Below are 19,828 nucleotides of genomic sequence, written 5' to 3' on the forward strand. Positions count from 1 at the left end.
AACTCTTTTCTTTCTTTCTTTTTTTTTTTTTTTTTTTTTTTTTTTTTTTTACTTTTTAAGAAACCGCCAGTGTAGTGGGTGTGAAGTATTATCTCTGGGTTTGTGTTACATTTCCCCGATGACTGGTGATGGCATCTTTTCATGTGTTTGTTGGCTGTTAGTATACTTCTTTGGAAAAGTGTCCAAGTCCTTTGCTCATTCTTCACCTGGGTTGTTCATCTTTTTGTAGTTGAGTTGTAAGACATATATTTATTAGATGCTAGATACTAGACCCTTATCAAATATATGGTTTGTCATTTTTCTCCCATTCTGTGCATTGTCTTTTCTTTTTAATGATGGATTTTTCTTTTTTGAGACAAGGTTTCGCTGTGGCATGATCCTCCTGCCTCAACCTCCCAAGTAGTTGGGATTACAAACATGTGCCATCACTCCCAGCAACAGTGTTCTTTTTTTGCACAAAAGTTTTAAATTTTTTAAAATATATTTTTTAGTTGGATATGAACACAATGCCTTTACTTTGTTTTTGTGTGGTACTGAGGATCAAACCCAGTGCCTCATAAATGCAAGTGCTCTACCACTGAGCTATAGCCCCAGCCCCAAAAGTTTTGAATTTTGATGTCCTCTGGTTTGTTTAATTTTTTCTCATTAACTGTGCTTTTGAAAACCATTGTCTAGGATCTCTGAGTGTGTAGAGTTTTTATTGGGATTTTATTACATAGGCATGAATGATTGGCTCATTGGTCATGTGATTGAACACAATCTCCAGTCTCCCTCCACTCCCCTGATGTGGGGAGGTCAGGCTGATATCTTATGACTCAGAACCTCTAATCACATGGCTGGTGTTTCTGGCATAACCAGCCACTATCCTGAGTCACCTCCTTATCATAAACTTGGTGTGACCTGAGGGACTCACCACAAGTAACAAACACACGGTTATCACTTGGGAAGCTCCAGAGATTTAGAGGCTTCCTCCCAGGAACCAAAGACAAAAACCAGACAGATTCTTTTGAAACACATTGATTTTTCATGGGTGCAACAACCCCAGTACTCATGAGATAAATCCTACTTGGTCATAATGCATTATCCTTTTAACATACTGCTATATTACACAGAATCATAATGCAGGAGTTTTTTGTCTCTTCTTTCCCCAAAAGTAGTAAGTTTCTTACATATTTTTCATGTGTATATGTTCTGTATATACATGCAAAATGTTGGTTGGACAGAGTTGGGTCCCCTCTGCAGCGCTGGTCTCACCTCCTGCCCCTGCCCTTTTAGCTGAAAGGCCTGTCTCAGCAGAAGTGCCCTGAAGAAGTCAAGCAGATGCTGCACATCCTCAATCTGGAGGACAAGCGCAACTTGCGGTGCAGGTTCCTGAGTGGGGGCATGAAGCGCAAGCTGTCCATCGGCATCGCCCTCATAGCGGGCTCCAAGGTACGGGACACTGGGGCCCAGCCTCCACCTGACACGGTGGACAGACACAGGCAGCAGGCCCAGAGGCCTCAGGCTCTAGAACTCAAGCCAGCTCTGCAAATCCCTTGACTCCAGCCCTGGGGTCCCACAACACAGCCATCTTGGACCTGGGATGTGGCTCTCCCATCGTCACCAGGTTGTACCCCTGTCCCCAGGTGCTGATCCTGGACGAGCCCACCTCAGGCATGGACGCCATCTCCAGGAGGGCCATCTGGGACCTTCTTCAGCAGCAGAAGAGTGACCGCACCATCCTGCTGACCACCCACTTCATGGATGAGGCTGACCTGCTGGGGGACCGCATCGCCATCATGGCCAAGGGGGAGCTGCAGTGCTGTGGGTCATCGCTGTTCCTCAAGCAGAAATATGGTGAGCAGCGAGCGGTAGCCCAGTCTCAGTCCAGGATGGGTGAACACAACTGTCTGCTGGGCTGAGAGGCACTGCCCACTGTTAGCCTTTGGGAAGGGCCCTGAGACCAGCAGAGAGAGGCCTCCTCTAGACTTCTGTAGCCCCCATGGAGGGCTTTTGAAGATGAGGAGGGTATAATTTTAAGTCTATGAAATTTGGGGTCAGAGGACTTGCTGTTTGATTGCCTCTTTATCCAGGTGGCCAAGTTAGTTTATCCTTTCTTAGCCTTGATTTTCTAATCATAAAATGAAGATTAAATTATCATGTTCCTCAAATAGTGAAAAAGTGTGTGAGAAAGCTTTATACAAGAGGGAGCTATTAGCCAGGCACAGTGGCCTGTAATCCCAGTGGCTCAGGAGGCTGAGGCAGGAGGATCATGAGTTCAAAGCCAGCCTCAGCAAAAGTGAGGTGCTGAGCAACTCAGTAAGACCCAGTCTCTAAATAAAATACAAAATAGGGCTGGAGATGTGGCTCAGTGGTCAAGTGCCCCTGAGTTCAATCCCCACTACCCTCCCCCAGAAAAAAAGAGTGAACTATTATTTCCACAGCTGATTGTAAAATTTACCAGTGGCCTACTTCAAACATCCTTTTGTTGACTCCATGCTCACTTAGCTCTTTACATGTCTCTGGTGCTCGTTTGCACCATTCCTAGCTCTAACCATCTCCATCTTTTTTCTTTCTCTACTTACCAACTATAATGTCTCATTCAATCTCTTGGCTTTAAACACCTTCTCTCTGTGAAGGTGTGTGTCTCTAGCTTCAACCTCTCTTGAATTTCAGGTTTGTATATCTAACCGCCAAGCCCACAACTCCACTTAGACATTGTCCTTGTCCATTTTCTGTTGCTATAACAGAATACCTGAGAATGGCTAATTTATAAGGAAAGAGGGTTATGATTCTGGAGGCTGGGAAGTCCAAGATTGGGCAACAACATCTGATAAGGGTCTTATGCTGATTTAGCTCATGGCAGAAAGCAGAATAGCAAGTGAGTGCCTGTGGAATAGAAGCAAGAGAAAGAGGAGGAAGTGGAACCTGATATATGACGATCTACTGTCTTCATAACTAATCCAGTCCCTTGAGAGTGAGAACTCATTCCCAGAAGAAAGGTATTAATCCATTCCTGAGGACTCTACCTTCATGACCCAAACACCTCTCAATAGGCCTCACCCCACAACACTGCTCATTGGGGTACCAAGCCTCCACATGAGTTTTGGTAGGGATAGACCATATTCAAACCATTGCAGGTATTGATGGACCGATCCTGCTCTCTCCCACCAAACCTGTTCCTCCTGCAGCCTTCATCTCAATAAAGGCAACTCCTCTCTTCACAGTGCTTGGTGAAAACCTAGAGGTCCCCTGACCTGTTTCTCTCACAGCCCATCTTTGATGCATCTGCAAACCCTGTAGGTTTTACTTTCAGAATATATCCAGGTTTTGTCCACTTCTCCCTATCTCTGAGCATGTTTTAGCACCCTGGTCCAGGTCACCATCTCCTTCCACTTGGATTATTGGGGATGTTTCCTAACCCCTCTTCCAGCCACTGAACTTGAACTTCCTCACTCTCTTCTCAACCCACTTGTCAAAAAGTGAGCACCTGGGCTGGGGTTGTGGTTTAGTGGTAGAGCACTTGCCTAGTGTATGTGAGGTACTGGGTTTGATTTTCAGCACTGCATATAAATTAATTAATTAAATAAAGGTCCATTGACAACTAGGGAACAATATTTTTTTAAAAAGTGAGCACTTGCTGGGTGCCATGGTGCACACCTATAATCCCAGCTACTTGGGAGACTGGGCAGGAAGATCACAAGTTCAAGGCCAGCCTGGGCAACATAAGAGAGACCCTGTCTCAGAAAATAAAAAGGGCTGTGATGTAGCCTAGTGATAGGGCTCCCTTGGGTTAATTCCCCAGTACCACCAAAGGAAAAAGAAAAGGCCAACGTCCTGAAAGTGGTCAACAGGACCTTGCTGGCTTGGCCCTGTCACCTCTGGCCTTGTTTCCTGGTTCCTACTTCCTGGCTCTTCTCCTCTGCCCACACTCCTTGCTGACTTGGCTCTCCAGACGGAGAGACTGTCCTCCTCCTCAGGCCACCACCTGGCCATCCTTATGCCAATGTCACTGTTTCGGTGAGGCTTTCCTTCATCATCCTGTGTAAGACCACATCCCGACACTTCCTGTCCCCTCTCTTTATTTCTCCATTATCACTTGTCACTCGTACTCTATAGATTTTACTTATTTATCTTGTTCGTTACCTGCCTCCTATCCCTTTTAGTGAACACCCCATGGGATTAGGGATTTTTTACTGCTATCATAGTACCTAGAATAGTGCCTGTCACCTTTGATCTCAAGAAATGTTTGTTGAATGAATACATGTCCAGCATGGCAGCAGAATGTGTCACTGATTTCTGAAAGAATGTTTCAAATGCTATATGGTATGTATCCTCAAAAATAGGATGTGATTTTGATACAGGTATCAAGGCCTCTGCCTTCCAAGTGTTTACTTCCCCCAGTTAGTTATCACTTAAAGGAACAGTTGCCCTTAATGCAATGATCCTTCATATTGCCTAGCATTGCTAAATTTGTCAGTCACCTCCCAATTCTGGAGCAGAAGGGTAAATTCCAGAATAGCATTATAGAACTTCTGAAGCAGTCACTTCAATATTGTTTAAACTTGACCCCACAGGACTCTCCAGCATCTCTTTCCCCCAGAGCTGTCCCATTCTGAGCTACAGAAAACTAAGTGTGGCCCAAGAAGAGAAGTATAAAGAGTAAAATGGTTTCATGGTCTTTTACATGATGTTTCAGGTGCAGGATACTATATGACTTTACTGAAAAATCCTTACTGTGACAAAGAGAAGCTTTCTCGTCTTATTTATCATCACATACCAAATGCAGTTTTGGAATCCAGCATTGGAGAAGAATTAATATATATACTTCCTAAAGAGAGCATTCACAGGTACGCACTAAGAAGCTACCCATAGCCACAGAAATCTATGTTCTTCCCACGTGCCCACATGCAAAACACACATCCTTCCTAAAACTTTTCCCCTCTCAAAAATCACATCCCTGTAACTGAATCAGCTCAAGACTCAGGATCTCATTGTATTGTGTCTAGGTATAGCGGGTACAGATAAGACTTCTTAGGTACTTGGGTTCAGTGCCTTGGGTATGATTCTTTTTTTGGTACCAGGCATTAAACCCAGCAGCACTTAACCAGTGAGCCACATCCCCAACCCTTTTTAAATTTGGGGGCAGGATCTTGCTAAGTTGCATAGTGCCTGGCTAAATTGTTGTTTCTGCTTGGAACTTTTGATCCTCCTGCCTTAGCCTCCCGAGCTCCTGGAATTACAAACATGCTACCACAGGGCTCGGGAGGTATGATTCTTGATTTGAAGACCTTGGACTAACAGAAGTTAACTGATCCATATAACCCAAAGCATTGAACATGCAATGATGAGACAGAGGTAGGATAATACCTTTCAGAAACAGGAAAAATAACATAACAGCTATTAGTCTGTAGCAATTTGTAATTCTAGGTGGACCAATTTTTGTTTGTTTAGAGCCAGGGCACATATATTGTTTAGAACACAGTTCTGTTTCCTAGAAAGGGGTTTTGATCAGCCCTTGACTCCATCTATTTGCTGTTAACTCTACCTCCTGAATAATTCTTTCTTTTCTTTTTTTTTTTTTTAAAAATATATATTATTTTAGTTGTAGATGGACACAATACCTTTATTTATGTGATGCAGAGAATCGAACACAATGCCTCACACATACTAGGCAAGTACTCTGCCACTGAGTCACTGCCCCAGCCCTATTTTGTATTTTATTTAGAGACAGGGTCTCACTGAGTTGCTGAGCACCTCACTTTTGCTGAGGCTGGCCTTGAACTTGCAATCCTCCTGCTTCACCTCCTGAGCCACTGGGATTATAGGTCTGCCCCACCATGACCAGCTTCTTCTTCTTCTTTTTTTTTTTTTTTTTTTTATAGTAGGTATATGTTTAACTTTTTTCAATCCAGTTTTTTTTAATAACACTATTTATATTAAACTTAATGTATTTTCAAAAGCATTTTACATATTACATTAGAATTTGAATGCTATTCAATCCAGTTTTTATTCATGCATTATAGGTGTATATAATGATGGGATTTGTTGTTACATATTCATATAAGCACACAATACAACAGTATAATCTGGCTAATATCATCCCCTAGTATTTCCCTTTTCCCTTCCCTCCTCCTTCCCTCTGGTTCCTTCTCTCTACTCCACTGATCTCCGTTTGATTTTCATGCGATGCCTCCACCTTCCTTTTCCTTTTTCCTCTCTAGCTTCCACATATGAGAGAAATGTGACCCTGACCATCCAAGTCTGACTTATTTCACTTAACATTATGATCGCTAGTTCTATCTGTTTTCCTACAGATGACACAATTTCATTTTTCTCTATGACTGAATAAAACTTCATTGTGTATACATACCACATTTTCTTTATCCATTGACAGACACCTGTTATTGCATATTGTGCTGCAATAAACAGTATGCGTGTATAGCATGCTGACCTTTAGGATAAATACCAAGGAACTGTATAGCTGGGTTATATGATGGTCCCATTCCTAGTCTTTTTGTTTTGTTTTGTTTTTGTTTGGTACCCGGGATTGAACCAAAGGTTGCATAACCCCTGAGCCACATCCCCAAGCCTTTAAAATATTTTTTTTTTTTAATTTTTGAGACAGGGTTTCACTAGGTTCCTTATAGCCTTGCTAAATTGAGGAGGCTAGCCTTGAACCTTTGCCTCTCCAGCTGCTGGTATTACAGGTGTGTGCCACCACACCCAGCTCCATTCCTAGTCTTTTGAGGAAACACCATACTGATTTCCATAGTGGTTGTACTAATGTACAATCCTACCAAAAGTGTAAATGTATTCCTTTTTCTTCACAATCTCTCCAACTTTAGTATTGTTTGTATTTTTGATGACTGCCATCCTAATTGGTGTGAGATGAAAACTCATAGTTTTTTTAAAAATATCTGCACACAGTTTTATATATAATGCAGCATCTTGCCTAGCATTGTGAGGCACTGAGTTCAATTCTCAGCACTGCATATAAATAAATAAATAAATAAATAAATAAATAAAATAAAGGTCAGTGTAGTTTTCATTTGCATTTCCCTAATTGCTAGTGATGTTGAACATTTTTTCATATACTTGTTGGTATTTTTTGAGGCATTATGAATGGAATTGTTTTCCTGATTTCTTTCTCAGAAGATACACTGTTCATATATAGGAAAGGTAATTATTTTTTGTGTTGATTTCATAGCCTGCTACTTTGCTGCATTTATTAACCATAGCAGTCTTTTGGTGGAACTTTTTGGATATTCTACATATAGGATCATACCATCTGCAAACCATAATACTTTGACTTCTTCTCTTCCTATTTTGAGCCCTTTTATTTCCTTCTCTTGCCTAATTGCTCTGGCTAGAATTTCTAGTACTGTATTACATAGGAGTTGTGGGAATGGAATCTGTATCTTGTTCCATATTTTAAATGAAATGCTATCAGTTTTTCCCCATTTACTATGAGGTTGGCTTTGGATTTTCATTTAGCATTTATGGTACTGAGGTAAATACCTTTTATTCCTAGTTTCTCCAGTGTTTTTATTATGAATGGGTGCTGAGTTTTGTCAAAGGCCTTCTCTGCATCTATTGAGATGACTGTGCTTTTTGCTCACACTTACTGATTTGTGTATATTAAACCATCCTTGCATCCCTGGGATAAAAAAAACTTGGTCATGATGTACAATCTACTTAATATGTTGTTGAATGTGATTTGTTAACATTTTATTAAGGATCTTTGCATCCAACTTTAATAGGAATATTGGTCTGTATTTTTTTAAAATATTTTATTTTAGTTGTAGGTGGACACAGTACCTTTATTTTATTTATACAGGGTGCTGAGGATCGAACCCAGTGCCTCAGTATGCTAGGGCAGTGTTCCACCACTGAGCCACAGCCGCAGTACTGATCTGTAGTTTTCTTTCCTTGAGGTGTCCTTATCTGGTTTTGGTATGAAGGTGATGCTGGCTTCATTGAATAAATTTCTATTTCATGGAATAATGTGAGGAGCACTGGCATTAATTCTTCTTTAAAGATCTGGTAGAATCCAGCTGAGAATTCATCTGGTCCTGAGCTTTTTTGTTGGAAGACTTTTTATTACTGCTTCTCTCTCATTGCTGATTATTGGTCTGTTTAGGTTTTCTGTCCTCTTGTTCAATTATGGCAGGTCATATATGTCTAGAAATGCTTCTTCTAAGTTATCCAATTTATTGGAGTATAAGTTTTCAAAATAATCCTTAATGATCTTCTGTATTTCTATGATATCTGAGGTGATTTCTCCTTTCTGATTACTAATTTTGTTAATTTGGCTCTTTTTCTTTTGGTTAGTTTGGCTAAGGGCTTATAAATCATGTTTATCTTTTCAAATAACCAATTCTTCATTTCACTGATTATTTGAATTTTTTTATTCTTAATTTCATTGATTTTTGGCTCTGATATTAATTATTTCCTTCTACCAGTTTTGAAATTGGTACATTCTTGTTTTTCAGGGGCATTGAGATGCATCATTAGGTTGTTTATCTGGGTTCTTTCTAATCATCTTATTAGGCACTCAGAGCAATAAACTTTTTTTTTAAGGACCATCTTCATAGTGTCCTAGGTTCTGGTATGTTGTATCACTATTCTTTTTTTTTTAATTTATTTTTATTATAAACAAGTAGGATACATGTTGTTTCTGTTTGTACATGGAGTAACAGCATACCATTTGCATATTCATATATTTACATAGAGTAATGATGTTTGATTCATTCCATTATTTTTTTCCTTCCCCCCCTCCCCTCCCACCTCTCTTTTCCCTCTATACAGTCCCTCCTTCCTCCATTCTTGTCCCCCTCCCACCCCCCATTAAGTGTCATTATCCGCTTATCAGTGAGATCATTCCTCTTTTGGATTTTTGAGATTGGCTTATCTCACTTAACATGACATTCTCCAGTTTCATCCATTTGCCTGCAAATTCCATAATTTTATTATTCTTTATAGCTGAGTAATATTCCATTGTATATATAAACCACAGTTTCTTTGTCCATTCATCAATTGAAGGGCATGCAGGTTGGTTCCATAGTCTGGCTATTGTGAATTGAGCCGCTATGAACATTGATGTGGCTGTATCTCTATAGTGTGCTGATTTTAAGTCCTTTGGGTATAGGCCGAGGAGTGGGATAGCTGGGTCAAATGGTAGGTCCATTCCAAGTTTTCTAAGGAATCTCCACACTGCTTTCCAGAGTGGCTGCACTAATTTGCAGTCCCACCAGCAATGTATGAGTGTACCTTTTTCCCCACATCCTCTCCAATACCTATGGTTGCTTGTGTTCTTGATAATCGCCATTCTAATTAGGGTGAGATGGAATCTTAGTGTAGTTTTGATTTGCATTTCTCTTATTACTAAAGATGGTGAACATTTTTTCATATGTCTGTTGATTGCTTGTACATCTTCTTCTGTGAAGTGTCTGTTCATTTCCTTAGCCCATTTGTTGATTGGGTTATTTGTATTCTTGGTGTAGAGTTTTTTGAGTTCTTTATATATTCTGGAACTTAGTGCTCTATCTGAAGTATGAGTGGCAAAGATATTCTCCCACTCTGTAGGCTCTCTCTTTGCATTGCTGATAGTTTCCTTTGCTGAGAGAAAGCTATTTCGTTTGAATCCATCCCAGTTATTGATTCTTGCTTTTATTTCTTGTGCTATGGGAGTCCTGTTAAGGAAGTCTGATCCTAAGCCAACAAGGTGAAGATTTGGACCTACTTTTTCTTCTATAAGATGCAGGGTCTCTGGTCTGATTTCAAGGCCCTTGATCCATTGTGAGTTGAGTTTTGAGCAGGGTGAGAGATAGGGGTTTAGTTTCATTCTGTTGCATATGGATTTCCAGTTTTCCCAGCACCATTTGTTGAAGAGGCTATCTTTTCTCCATTGCATATTTTTGGCACCTTTATCTAGTATGAGAAAATTGTATTTATTTGGGTTTGTGTCTATGTCCTCTATTCTGTACCATTGATCTACCTGTCTATTTTGGTGCCAATACCATGCCGTTTTTGTTACTATTGCTTTGTAGTATTGTTGAAGTTCTGGTATTGCGATACCCCCTGTTTCATTCTTCCTGCTAAGGATTGCTTTAGTTATTCTGGGTTTCTTATTCTTCCAGATGAATTTCATGATTGCTTACTCTATTTCTGTGAGGTACGTCATTGGGATTTTATTTGGATTTGTATTGAATCTGTATAGCACTTTTGGTAGTATGGCCATTTTGACAATATTAATTCTGCCTATCCAAGAACATGGGAGATCTTTCCATCTTCTAAGGTCTTCCTTAATTTCTTTCTTCAGTGTTTTGTAGTTTTCATTGTAGAGATCTTTTACCTCTTTGGTTAGATTGATACCCAAGTATTTTATTTTTTTTGAGGCTATTGCGAATGGAGTTGTTTTCCTCATTTCCCTTTCAGCTGTTTCATCGCTTGCGTATAAAAATGCTGTAGATTTATGCGTGTTGATTTTATAGCCTGCTATTTTGCTGAATTCATCAATGAGGCTTGACGTTTTCTGGAGGAGGATTTTGGATCCTCTAAATATAGAATCATGTCATCCGCAAATAGTGACAGCTTAAGTTCCTCTTTTCCTATTTATATCCCTTTAATTTCTTTAGTCTGCCTAATTGCTCTGGCTAGAGTTTCGAGGACAATGTTGAATAGAAGTGGTGAAAGAGGACATCCCTGTCTTGTTCCCGTTTTTAAAGGGAATGGTTTCAGTTTTTCTCCATTAAGAATGATGTTGGCCATGGGCTTAGCATAAATAACCTTTACAATGTTCAGGTATGTTCCTACTATCCCTATTTTTTCTAGTGTTTTGAGCATGAAGGGGTGTTGTATATTGTCAAATGCTTTTTCTGTGTCAATTGAAATAACCATATGATTCTTATCCTTAAGTCTATTGACATGATGGATTACGGTGATTGATTTACGGATGTTAAACCATCCTTGCATTCCAGGAATGAACCCCACTTGATCGTGGTGCACAATTTTCTTAATATGTTTTTGCATACGGTTTGCCAATATTTTGTTAAGGATCTTAGCATCTATATTCATCAAGGATATTGGTCTAAAATTTTCTTTCCTTGATGTGTCTTTTCCTGGTTTGGGTATGAGGGTGATATTAGCTTCATAGAATGAGTTCGGTAGGGTACCCTCCTTTTCTATTTCCTGGAATACTTTGAGAAGTATTGGAATGAGTTCTTCTTTGAAGGTCTTGTAGAACTCGGCTGAGAATCCGTCTGGTCCTGGGCTTTTCTTGGATGGCAGATTTTTAATGGCTTCTTCTATTTCATTGCTTGATATTGATCTGTTTAAATTGTGTATGTCCTCCTGGTTCAGTTTGGGAGGAGCATATGTCTCTAGAAATTTGTCAATGTCTTCAGTACTTTCTATTTTGTTGGAATACAGATTTTCAAAGTAGCTTCTTATTATGTTCTGTATCTCAGTGGTGTCTGTTGTGATATTTCCTTTTGCATCATGTATTTTAGTAATTTGAGTCTTCTCCCTCGTTCTCTTTGTTAGTGTGGCCAAGGGTTTATCTATTTTGTTTACTTTCTCAAAGAACCAACTTTTTGTTATGTCAATTTTTTGAATAGTTTCTTTTGTTTCAATTTCATTGATTTCAGCTCTGATTTTCATTATTTCCTGTCTTCTACTACTTTTGCTGTTATTCTGTTCTTTTTCTAGGGCTTTGAGCTGTAATGTTAGGTCATTTAATTGTTGACTTTTCATTCTTTTCTGGAATGTGCTCCATGCAATGAATTTTCCTCTTAGTACCGCTTTCATAGTGTCCCGGAGATTTTGATATGTTGTATCATCATTCTTATTGACCTCTAAGAATTTTTTAATCTCCTCCCTGATGTTTTTTGTTATCCATGTTTCATTCAATAGCATATTATTTAGTCTCCAAGTGTTGGAGTAATTTCCTTTTTTTACTATGTCATTGATTTCTACTCTCAGTCCATTATGATCTGATAAAACACAAGGCAGTATCTCTATTTTTTGCATTTCCTAAGGGCTGCTTTGTGGCATAACATATGGTCTATTTTCGAGAAGGTTCCATGTGCTGCAGAGAAGAAAGTGAATCTGCTTATTAATGGATGAATATTCTATATATGTCTATTAAGTCTAGATTATTGATTGTGTTATTGAGTTCTATGGTTTCTTTGGTTGGATTTTGTTTGGAAGATCTATCTAGTGGTGACAGCGGTGCGTTAAAGTCGCCCAGAATTATTGTGTTGTAGTCTATGTGATTCTTGAAATTGAGAAGGATTTGTTTGATGTACAGTGATGCACCATTGTTTGGGGCATAAATATTTACTCTCATTATGTCTCCCTGATTTATGATTCCCTTAAGCAGTATGAAATGTCCTTCAGTATCCCTTCTGACTAACTTTGGCTTGAAGTCCACTTTATCTGAAATAAGGATGGAAACCCCCGCTTTATTACTGGGTCCATGTGTGTGGTAGGTTTTTTCCTATCCTTTCACCTTTAGTCTGTGGATGTCTTTTTCTATGAGATGAGTCTCTTGCAGGCAGCATATTGTTGGGTCTTTCTTTTTAATCCATTCTGCCAGTCTATTTCTTTTGATTGATGAGTTTAGGCCATTAACGTTCAGGGTTATTATTGAGAAATGATTTGTATTCCCAGTCATTTGGCTTATTTTTGGTTTTTAAGTTGGCTTGGTTTCTCCTTTGAGTGGTTTTTCTCTAAGGTAGTTCCTCCCTTTGCTGACCTCCATTGTTGTTTTTCATTTGCTCCTCATGCAATATTTTGTTGAGAACATTCTGTAGTGCAGGCTTTCTATTTGTAAATTCTTTTAACTTTTGTTCATCATGGAAGGATTTTATTTCATCTTCAAATCTGAAGGTTAGTTTTGCTGGGTATAGGATTCTTGGTTGGCAACCATGTTCTTTCAGAGCTTGAAATATGTTGGTCCCGGCCCTTCTAGCTTTTAGAGTCTGGGTTGAGAAGTCTGCTGCTATCCGTATTGGTCTCCCCCTATATGTAATCTGATGCTTTTCTCTCGCGGCCTTCAAAATCCTATCTTTATTTTGAATGTTAGGCATTTTCATTATAATGTGCCTTGGTGTGGATCTGTTGTGATTCTGTGCACTGGGTGTTCTGTAAGCCTCTTGTATTTGATTTTCCATTTCATTCTTCAGGTTTGGGAAATTTTCTGATATTATTTCATTGAATAGGTTGTTCATTCCTTTGGTTTGTATCTCTGTGCCTTCCTCAATCCCAATAATTCTTAAATTTGGTCTTTTCATGATGTCCCATAGTTCTTGGAGACTCTGTTCATGATTTCTTACCATCTTCTCTGTTTGGGCGACTTTATTTTCAAGATTAAATATTTTGTCTTCATTGTCTGAGGTTCTGTCTTCCAAGTGGTCTAGTCTGTTGGTGATGCTTTCCATTGAGTTTTTTATTTGGTTTATTGTCTCCTTCATTTCAAGGATTTCTGTTTGGTTTTTTTGAGAACCTCTATCTCTTTGTTGAAATGATCTTTTGCTTCCTGCAGGTGCTCTTTCAATTGCTTATTGGTATTATCATTCATTGCCTGCATTTGCTCTCTTATCTCATCCTTTGCTTCGCGAATCATCTTAATCATGTATACTCTGAAGTCCTTTTCTGACATTTCTTCTAACATACTGTCATTGGATTCTATTACTATAGAATCTAGATTTGGATCATTTTCTTCCCTTGTTTTTTCATGTTGTTCATGTATCTTCCCCTCTAGTGCTGCAGATCTGGGGGTATTGCAGATTTCCCCCTATAGACTTATAGTGGCCCTATAGGTGTCCAAAACCCTTCTTTAAGGGGAGATCAATATTAGCAGTGCCCAAACCAGACACTGTGCAATCCTAGACCAAATAACCCCTATGGGGACAATAACATCATATAAATAAGGGAGAAATTGACTCTGAGGAAACAGGTAAACAGAAGGAAAAGAAAGCAAGAAGCGTAAAGAAAGAAAAACTTAAAATTTTTTTTAAAAAAGGAGAAAAAAGAAAATCTACTGTATAATAGTCTATTGTAATGAAACCTCCCAGTGTTCAGTAGCCTGATGTATGAGAGGTACCTGACAATGAGCTTCAAGCCTCCAGCAGGCGTCTCAGGATGGGATTTGCCCCACCCGAAGATCGAAGATCGGAGCTACCACTTCCAGCATTATCCAAGATGGCTACTCTGGCTTCCAAATGTGTTGGCAAATGGGGAGCTGCAGCTCAGGGGTGGACGTGGTCAGCTGGAGGTCCTGGAGACAGGATGCAGTTGGTCCGGCAGGGGTCCTGGAGGTCCGGTGTGTGTGGTGTGGTTGTGGGATCCTGGAGGCTGGGTGCAATCCGTCGGTCTGTGGTCCCAGTGATAGGGCGCAGTCAGTTGGTCTGGGGGTCCTGGTGGCAGGGAGCAATCAGTTGATGTGAGGGCCCCAGAGGCAGGGAGTTATCGGTAGGGCTGAGGGATCCTGGAGACAGGACTCGGTCAATCCGGCCAGGGGTCCTACAGGGCCTGGCTGTTGTCTCAAAATGGCGGCAGCCACGTGCAATCAAACCTGCAGGTACTGCAACAGTGAACTTCCAGGCAGCAGCAGGCAGCTGGTTCTCCACTGGTGGTCCGCGGTCAGTCTGCTGGCAGCTGTGGGACGATCCAGAGGTGAACCTCGAGCATTGGGTGATGTATAGGGGTAAGGCAGGCGATGGACAGGCGAGAGGCAGGCAAATGGTGGATGATAGACGCCTGACAGTGAGCAATCTGCTCTCAAAAAAGGCGTCGATATGCTGGCCATATCACTATTCTTGTTTGATTCTAAGAATTTTTAAATTTCTCCCCTGATTTCTTCGATTACCCATTTATTATTCAAAAGTGTATTGTTATTCAGTCTCCCTGTGTTGATATGGTACCTGTAGGGTTTTTGGCATTGATTTTAAATTCACTTCATTATGATCAGATATGATGCAAGGAATTATATGAAATGTTTTTGCATTTACTAAGAGTTGCTTTGTGAGCTAAAATATGACCTATTTTTGGAGAAAGTTCCATGGACTGAGAAGAAAGTGAGAAGAAAGTGTATTTGTGAATTGTTTGATTAAACAGTTTATAGATTTCTGTCAAATCCATTTGATTTATAATTTTTTAGGTACAAAGAGTCTTTTTACTGAGTTTAGGTTTGGATAACCTATCTATCAGTGAGAGGTGTTTTGAAATCACCCAGTATTATTGTACTGGGGTCTGTCTGAGTCTTTGAGTAGTGCATGTTTGATGTAATTAGGTAGACCAACATTTGGGGCATAAATATTTACTATCATTATGTATTATTGTTGGATTGTTCCCTTTAACTGTATGAAGTGACCTTCCTTTTCTCTTCTGGTTAACTTTGGCTTGAAGTTTGTTTTGTCAGATATGAGAGTAGCTACAATAAATAGCTGTGATCTAGATCTAGCATTAAAGTAAACAGCAGGTTTTGACTATGACATCTACAATACAATAACTGCAACCATATGAATGGTGGGGGCAGGAGTTATAAAAACCACATAGTTCTAAAAGATGGTAAATACAGTTGCTTAAGAGAAGAAATGTGACAGGAAGGTAGAAGAAAGTTTAGAATGTTCAAAAGGTGAGAGAATGTGGAAGGAATGTAACAAGTGATGGCTTCAAAGGAGGAGAAAAACATAGAAAGCAAAGTAAAGGGAGAGAGAAATAGACAGCAAGAGAATTTGACTGTTTGTAGGAAAAGAAAGGAGACAAAGAGAAACAAAAGCAAAATACACCAAGAAAAACCCCACCTAACTCTCAAAATAACTACCATCAAAAATGGTAACTCCCCCTCAAAAAAAAAAAAATAAATAAAGGATTGAAATGGAAGAATTGTCTCCCCTGAGGGAGTCAGAGCTATGACAAGGAGGGATGGTCACTGCCTGTGCCTGGCAGCCCTCCCTTTTTCCTCCTGGGCTGTGTGGGCAGGGGACACTTGTGCACGAGCTGGGCATCGTTAATCCTGTCCTCTTTTTGTGTTGCTCATTGCACTGCCATCTGGAGCGGCCTAAAACTGAAGCTGGTTGAAATCACTCTCAGCTTCCTTCTCACCAGTATAAGGCAGGATGGAATGGGAAGTACTGGTCCGTGAGTTTTGTCCAGACAAACCAGATCAGTGCATTCCCAGGATGGGACGATTGCAGAATTATAAGATGGGGGAGTCCAGCAGCTGAGGCTTAGGTCTAATCAGGACTTAGGAACTTCATTGGGTGGTATCTGCTACAGAGAAATCAAATCAGCACACCCACAGAGTCAGGCAGATGCCAGTCTCTGCTGAGTCTGGATCTTAGGGCCTTGCAAGAATTCTGTTCAAGGGACAGGGGAGCCAGCCCTCTATAGGTCTCACATACTCTGTTTCCAGGCTAAGTCCCTGGTGTATTTCCACCCAGCTATTCATTTTCCCAACCCTCTTCAGCGGGTCACATTAGCCACCAGACTCAAAGGAAAAGCAAGTTGCATTCCCCTCCGTATTTCTGTCTTGAATTCCCCCAGGAACGAACTTCTCTGTGCCTGTTTCACTCACGTGCTACTCGGTGCACCCTAAACCCTAGGATAGGCACTTGCTGGTACAGTATGACAATGTTTGCTGTAATCTCACAGGCTCCTTAAGATGGCTCCCAGCAAGGCTGCAGTTGGAGCTCAGTGGTAGAGCACTTGCCTAAGCAGTTGTGAGAAGCAGCACCACATAAAAATAAAGGTGTCTACCTACAACTAAAAAATCTTTTTTTTAAAAAAAGCTTAACATCCATCTATATATGGTGTCCATCTACAACTTAAAAAAAAAAAAAAGAAAAGATGACTCCTGCCTCAGCTCTCCACTTGCCAATTGGGAAGCAGAACACTCTTCAAATACCAGTTTGCTTTGCAGACTTCAGATCAGCTAAGTTCTGCTGCTTTTCTGATCTACAGGTTTTTCCCTGCCAAATCTGTCCGCTGTGTTTCTGTTTATATGATCCTTACACTCTGTGGTGAACCAGGGCTGTAACTGTGACTGCTCCTGCCACTCCTGCAAATAGCTTAGCTTCAGAGTACTCTTTCTTATTCTTTGTTCAGTGTACCTACCTGAATTTCTGAGTCACTTAACTCTGACTGTCCAGTGTTGAATTTCAGTAAATTCCCTTTTTCAGCAACCTCGCTGAGAAGCAGTACTCCCACTGCTGGAGTCCCAAGCCACAAAACAACTAGAAGCGCAGCCTTCCTCTAATCGGCCATCTTGAATCTCCAAAGTCACTTTTTATGTTGGGTTCTATCCCTTTTTGTCCAAGCTGTTACAATTTATTTAAATACCTTGTAGGTTTCCTTCATATCAGATTGTGAAATATACATTGTTAGAATAAAACCACATTCACAATCTTCACCTTGGACTGAGTGCGAGCCCTGGTGATGTGGGAAAATTCCTGTAAGATTTGTAGAAGCCTTCATCCAGATGGTAGAGTCTGTAAGCCATGGTGTACTGCTAGAATTTATCAGTTGGCTCTCAGTGAAGGACCTCATAGCTCTTTATCCTCAAATAATATTTAATTGACTTAACTTTAGCTTTTATTTTTGCCCTGAGAACATTGAAAACCTTTGCAAGCTGGAAAGACTGTCCTGGGTTCTCTATATTTTCTCTAACTTCTGTCAAACATTTGATTATTTCATATTTTTAGTTTGTTTCTCACATTATTTATCATAGATACATATAATAAACCAGTTAGCACTTTCCACATTATAACTAGAACTCTCCATAGGAATTCATGCATAAGTTCATTAAATGCCCTTTCAATCTTTGATGTTACTCTAGCTGGAAGTGTTCCCAAATCTTCTGCTGCTAAGTAACATGAAGAATAAAGATTTCTTCACTGTTACTCCAGCCTCTGTCTGGAGTTCTCTTGAGACTTTTCTTGCCTTCACCCCACTATTTCCAAAGTCATATCATATGTTCTAGGGTTTTTTTTTTTTTTTTTAACAGTACTTTTTGGTACCAAAGTCTATGTGTGTATGTGTGTGTGAGAGGGATTTATTTATTTAATGTGCATGTATGTGGTACTGGGAATTGAATTCTGGAGTGTTCTCCCACTGAACCACATCCCCAGCCCTTTTTATTTTTTGAGGCAGGATTTTGTTAAATTGCTCAGGCTAACTTCAAACTTGAGATCCTCTTGCCTCTGCCCGAGTAGCTGGGATTGCAGGTGTGCACTACCACACTTAGCTAGTTGTATGTAACAACTAATTGGAGATTACAAATTACCTCAAATTTTACTGACTTAAAATGACAACCATTTTACAGCTTCTTGTGATTCTGTAGATTGATGGGCTCAGACAGACAGTTTTATACTCCATAAAATGTTGTCTGGGGCCTAGAATGAGTTGGAATATGCTGGATAGCTCATTCTCACCTCTGTGATGACGGTGCTGGATATGAACTGGGAGCTCACTAGGGACAACTGGAGTTTTCAGTACTTCTCTCCACATGGCCTCTTTAAGTGACTTGGGTTTCTCATAGCACAGCAGGGAGGATCCAAGAAGGGGCATCTTCAAAGTGAGTGTTCCAAAGGGAGGAAACGAAACAGCCACTGCTCATAAGTCCTGCTCAGAAATTCAAAACCAGGCTGGGGTTGTGGCTCAGTAGTAGAGCCCTTGCCTGTCACAGGCGAGGCCCTGGGTTCAATACTCAGCCCCACATATAAATAAATAAAATGAAAGATCCATTGACAACTAAAAAAATATTTTAAAAAATATACATATACATATATATATATACATATATATATGTATGAGGTGAACACTAACAAAACCAAATGAAGTCAAAATCTTCACAACCACGTTCAAAATTATAGCATCCTTCCATTAGTTATTAATAGTATAAGTATGGCACCATCATCACACCTGATTTACATGCCATCAACAGAAACTGCATACCACAGCAGCAGAACTCCCATTCTCTCCAGTGCCTATGGAGTGTTTACCATAATGCACTGTGTACTCGACTACAAAATAAGCCCAAATAAATTTCAAACTACTGGGGCTGATGTTGATGGAGCAGAGCATAAGAGCGAGCAGTTTCTGGTGGAACTGATCTGTGTCTTCCAGAAGTGCTGATTGTTGGGCAATGTGCTCATCACCTTGAAGAGGTATGATGGTCACACTAAACTCATTTCAAGGAAAGGTTCTGTGGAGGGCTGTTGAGCACTCAGAAAGTGTTTCTTCAGAACTAGTGTTGGAGAAAAGATCAGCACAGTGGTGAGGTCCACAGTTGTGAGTAAGACTCAGCAGGATCATTCGAACCTATCTCATACTGTGCAGATGGGCTACGAGAGGGACAAAGAGCAAGAGCAGGAAGAGCAGCGTGCTCAGTGAGGCATTGGCATTGCTGGCTAGCCACTTTCCAGTTCACCCTTGGACGGCTAGTTTTTCTTTAGTTTTTTTTTTGGCCACAAAACTAGGTTTCTGGTTCTCCCATCATAACTATTTTCACTTGAGATTAGGATCATTTTGGGGAAAGGAAAAGTTGCAATGTTTTTAGGGTAATTGTGATGAGCTAGTTTATTTTAATCGGCACCTCATGTATACTGTTGGATTATAGTTTTTATTTCTTTATTGTTATTATTTTATGGTACTGGGGATTGAACCTAGGCACTGTACCACTGAGACACATCCCCAGCCAGGTCGTTATTTATTTTTTAGTTTGTTAATTTTTTGAGACAGGGTCTCACTAAATTGCTGAAGCTATCCTTGAACTTGTGATCCTCCTGCCTTAGCCTCCTGAGTTGCTGGGATTAAGGGCATGCACCACCCCTTCTGGTGT

General features: G+C 40.2%; 1 protein-coding gene across 2 annotated transcripts in view; it reads left to right on the top strand.

Moving 5' to 3' along the window:
- Nucleotides 1-19,828, top strand: part of LOC306649378 (ATP-binding cassette sub-family A member 17-like) — a 138,853-nt gene that overhangs the window by 77,985 nt on the left and 41,040 nt on the right. For both annotated transcript variants that reach the window (XM_079120289.1, XM_079120290.1), the window contains 3 exons: nucleotides 1,276-1,431; nucleotides 1,626-1,836; nucleotides 4,679-4,829. In XM_079120289.1, the coding sequence (XP_078976415.1) occupies nucleotides 1,276-1,431; nucleotides 1,626-1,836; nucleotides 4,679-4,829 (518 nt within the window). The remainder of the gene's footprint in view (nucleotides 1-1,275; nucleotides 1,432-1,625; nucleotides 1,837-4,678; nucleotides 4,830-19,828) is intronic.

Source organism: Sciurus vulgaris, assembly GCF_902686455.1.
Source record: "Sciurus vulgaris genome assembly, chromosome: 18".
Taxonomy (NCBI): Eukaryota; Metazoa; Chordata; class Mammalia; order Rodentia; family Sciuridae; genus Sciurus; species Sciurus vulgaris.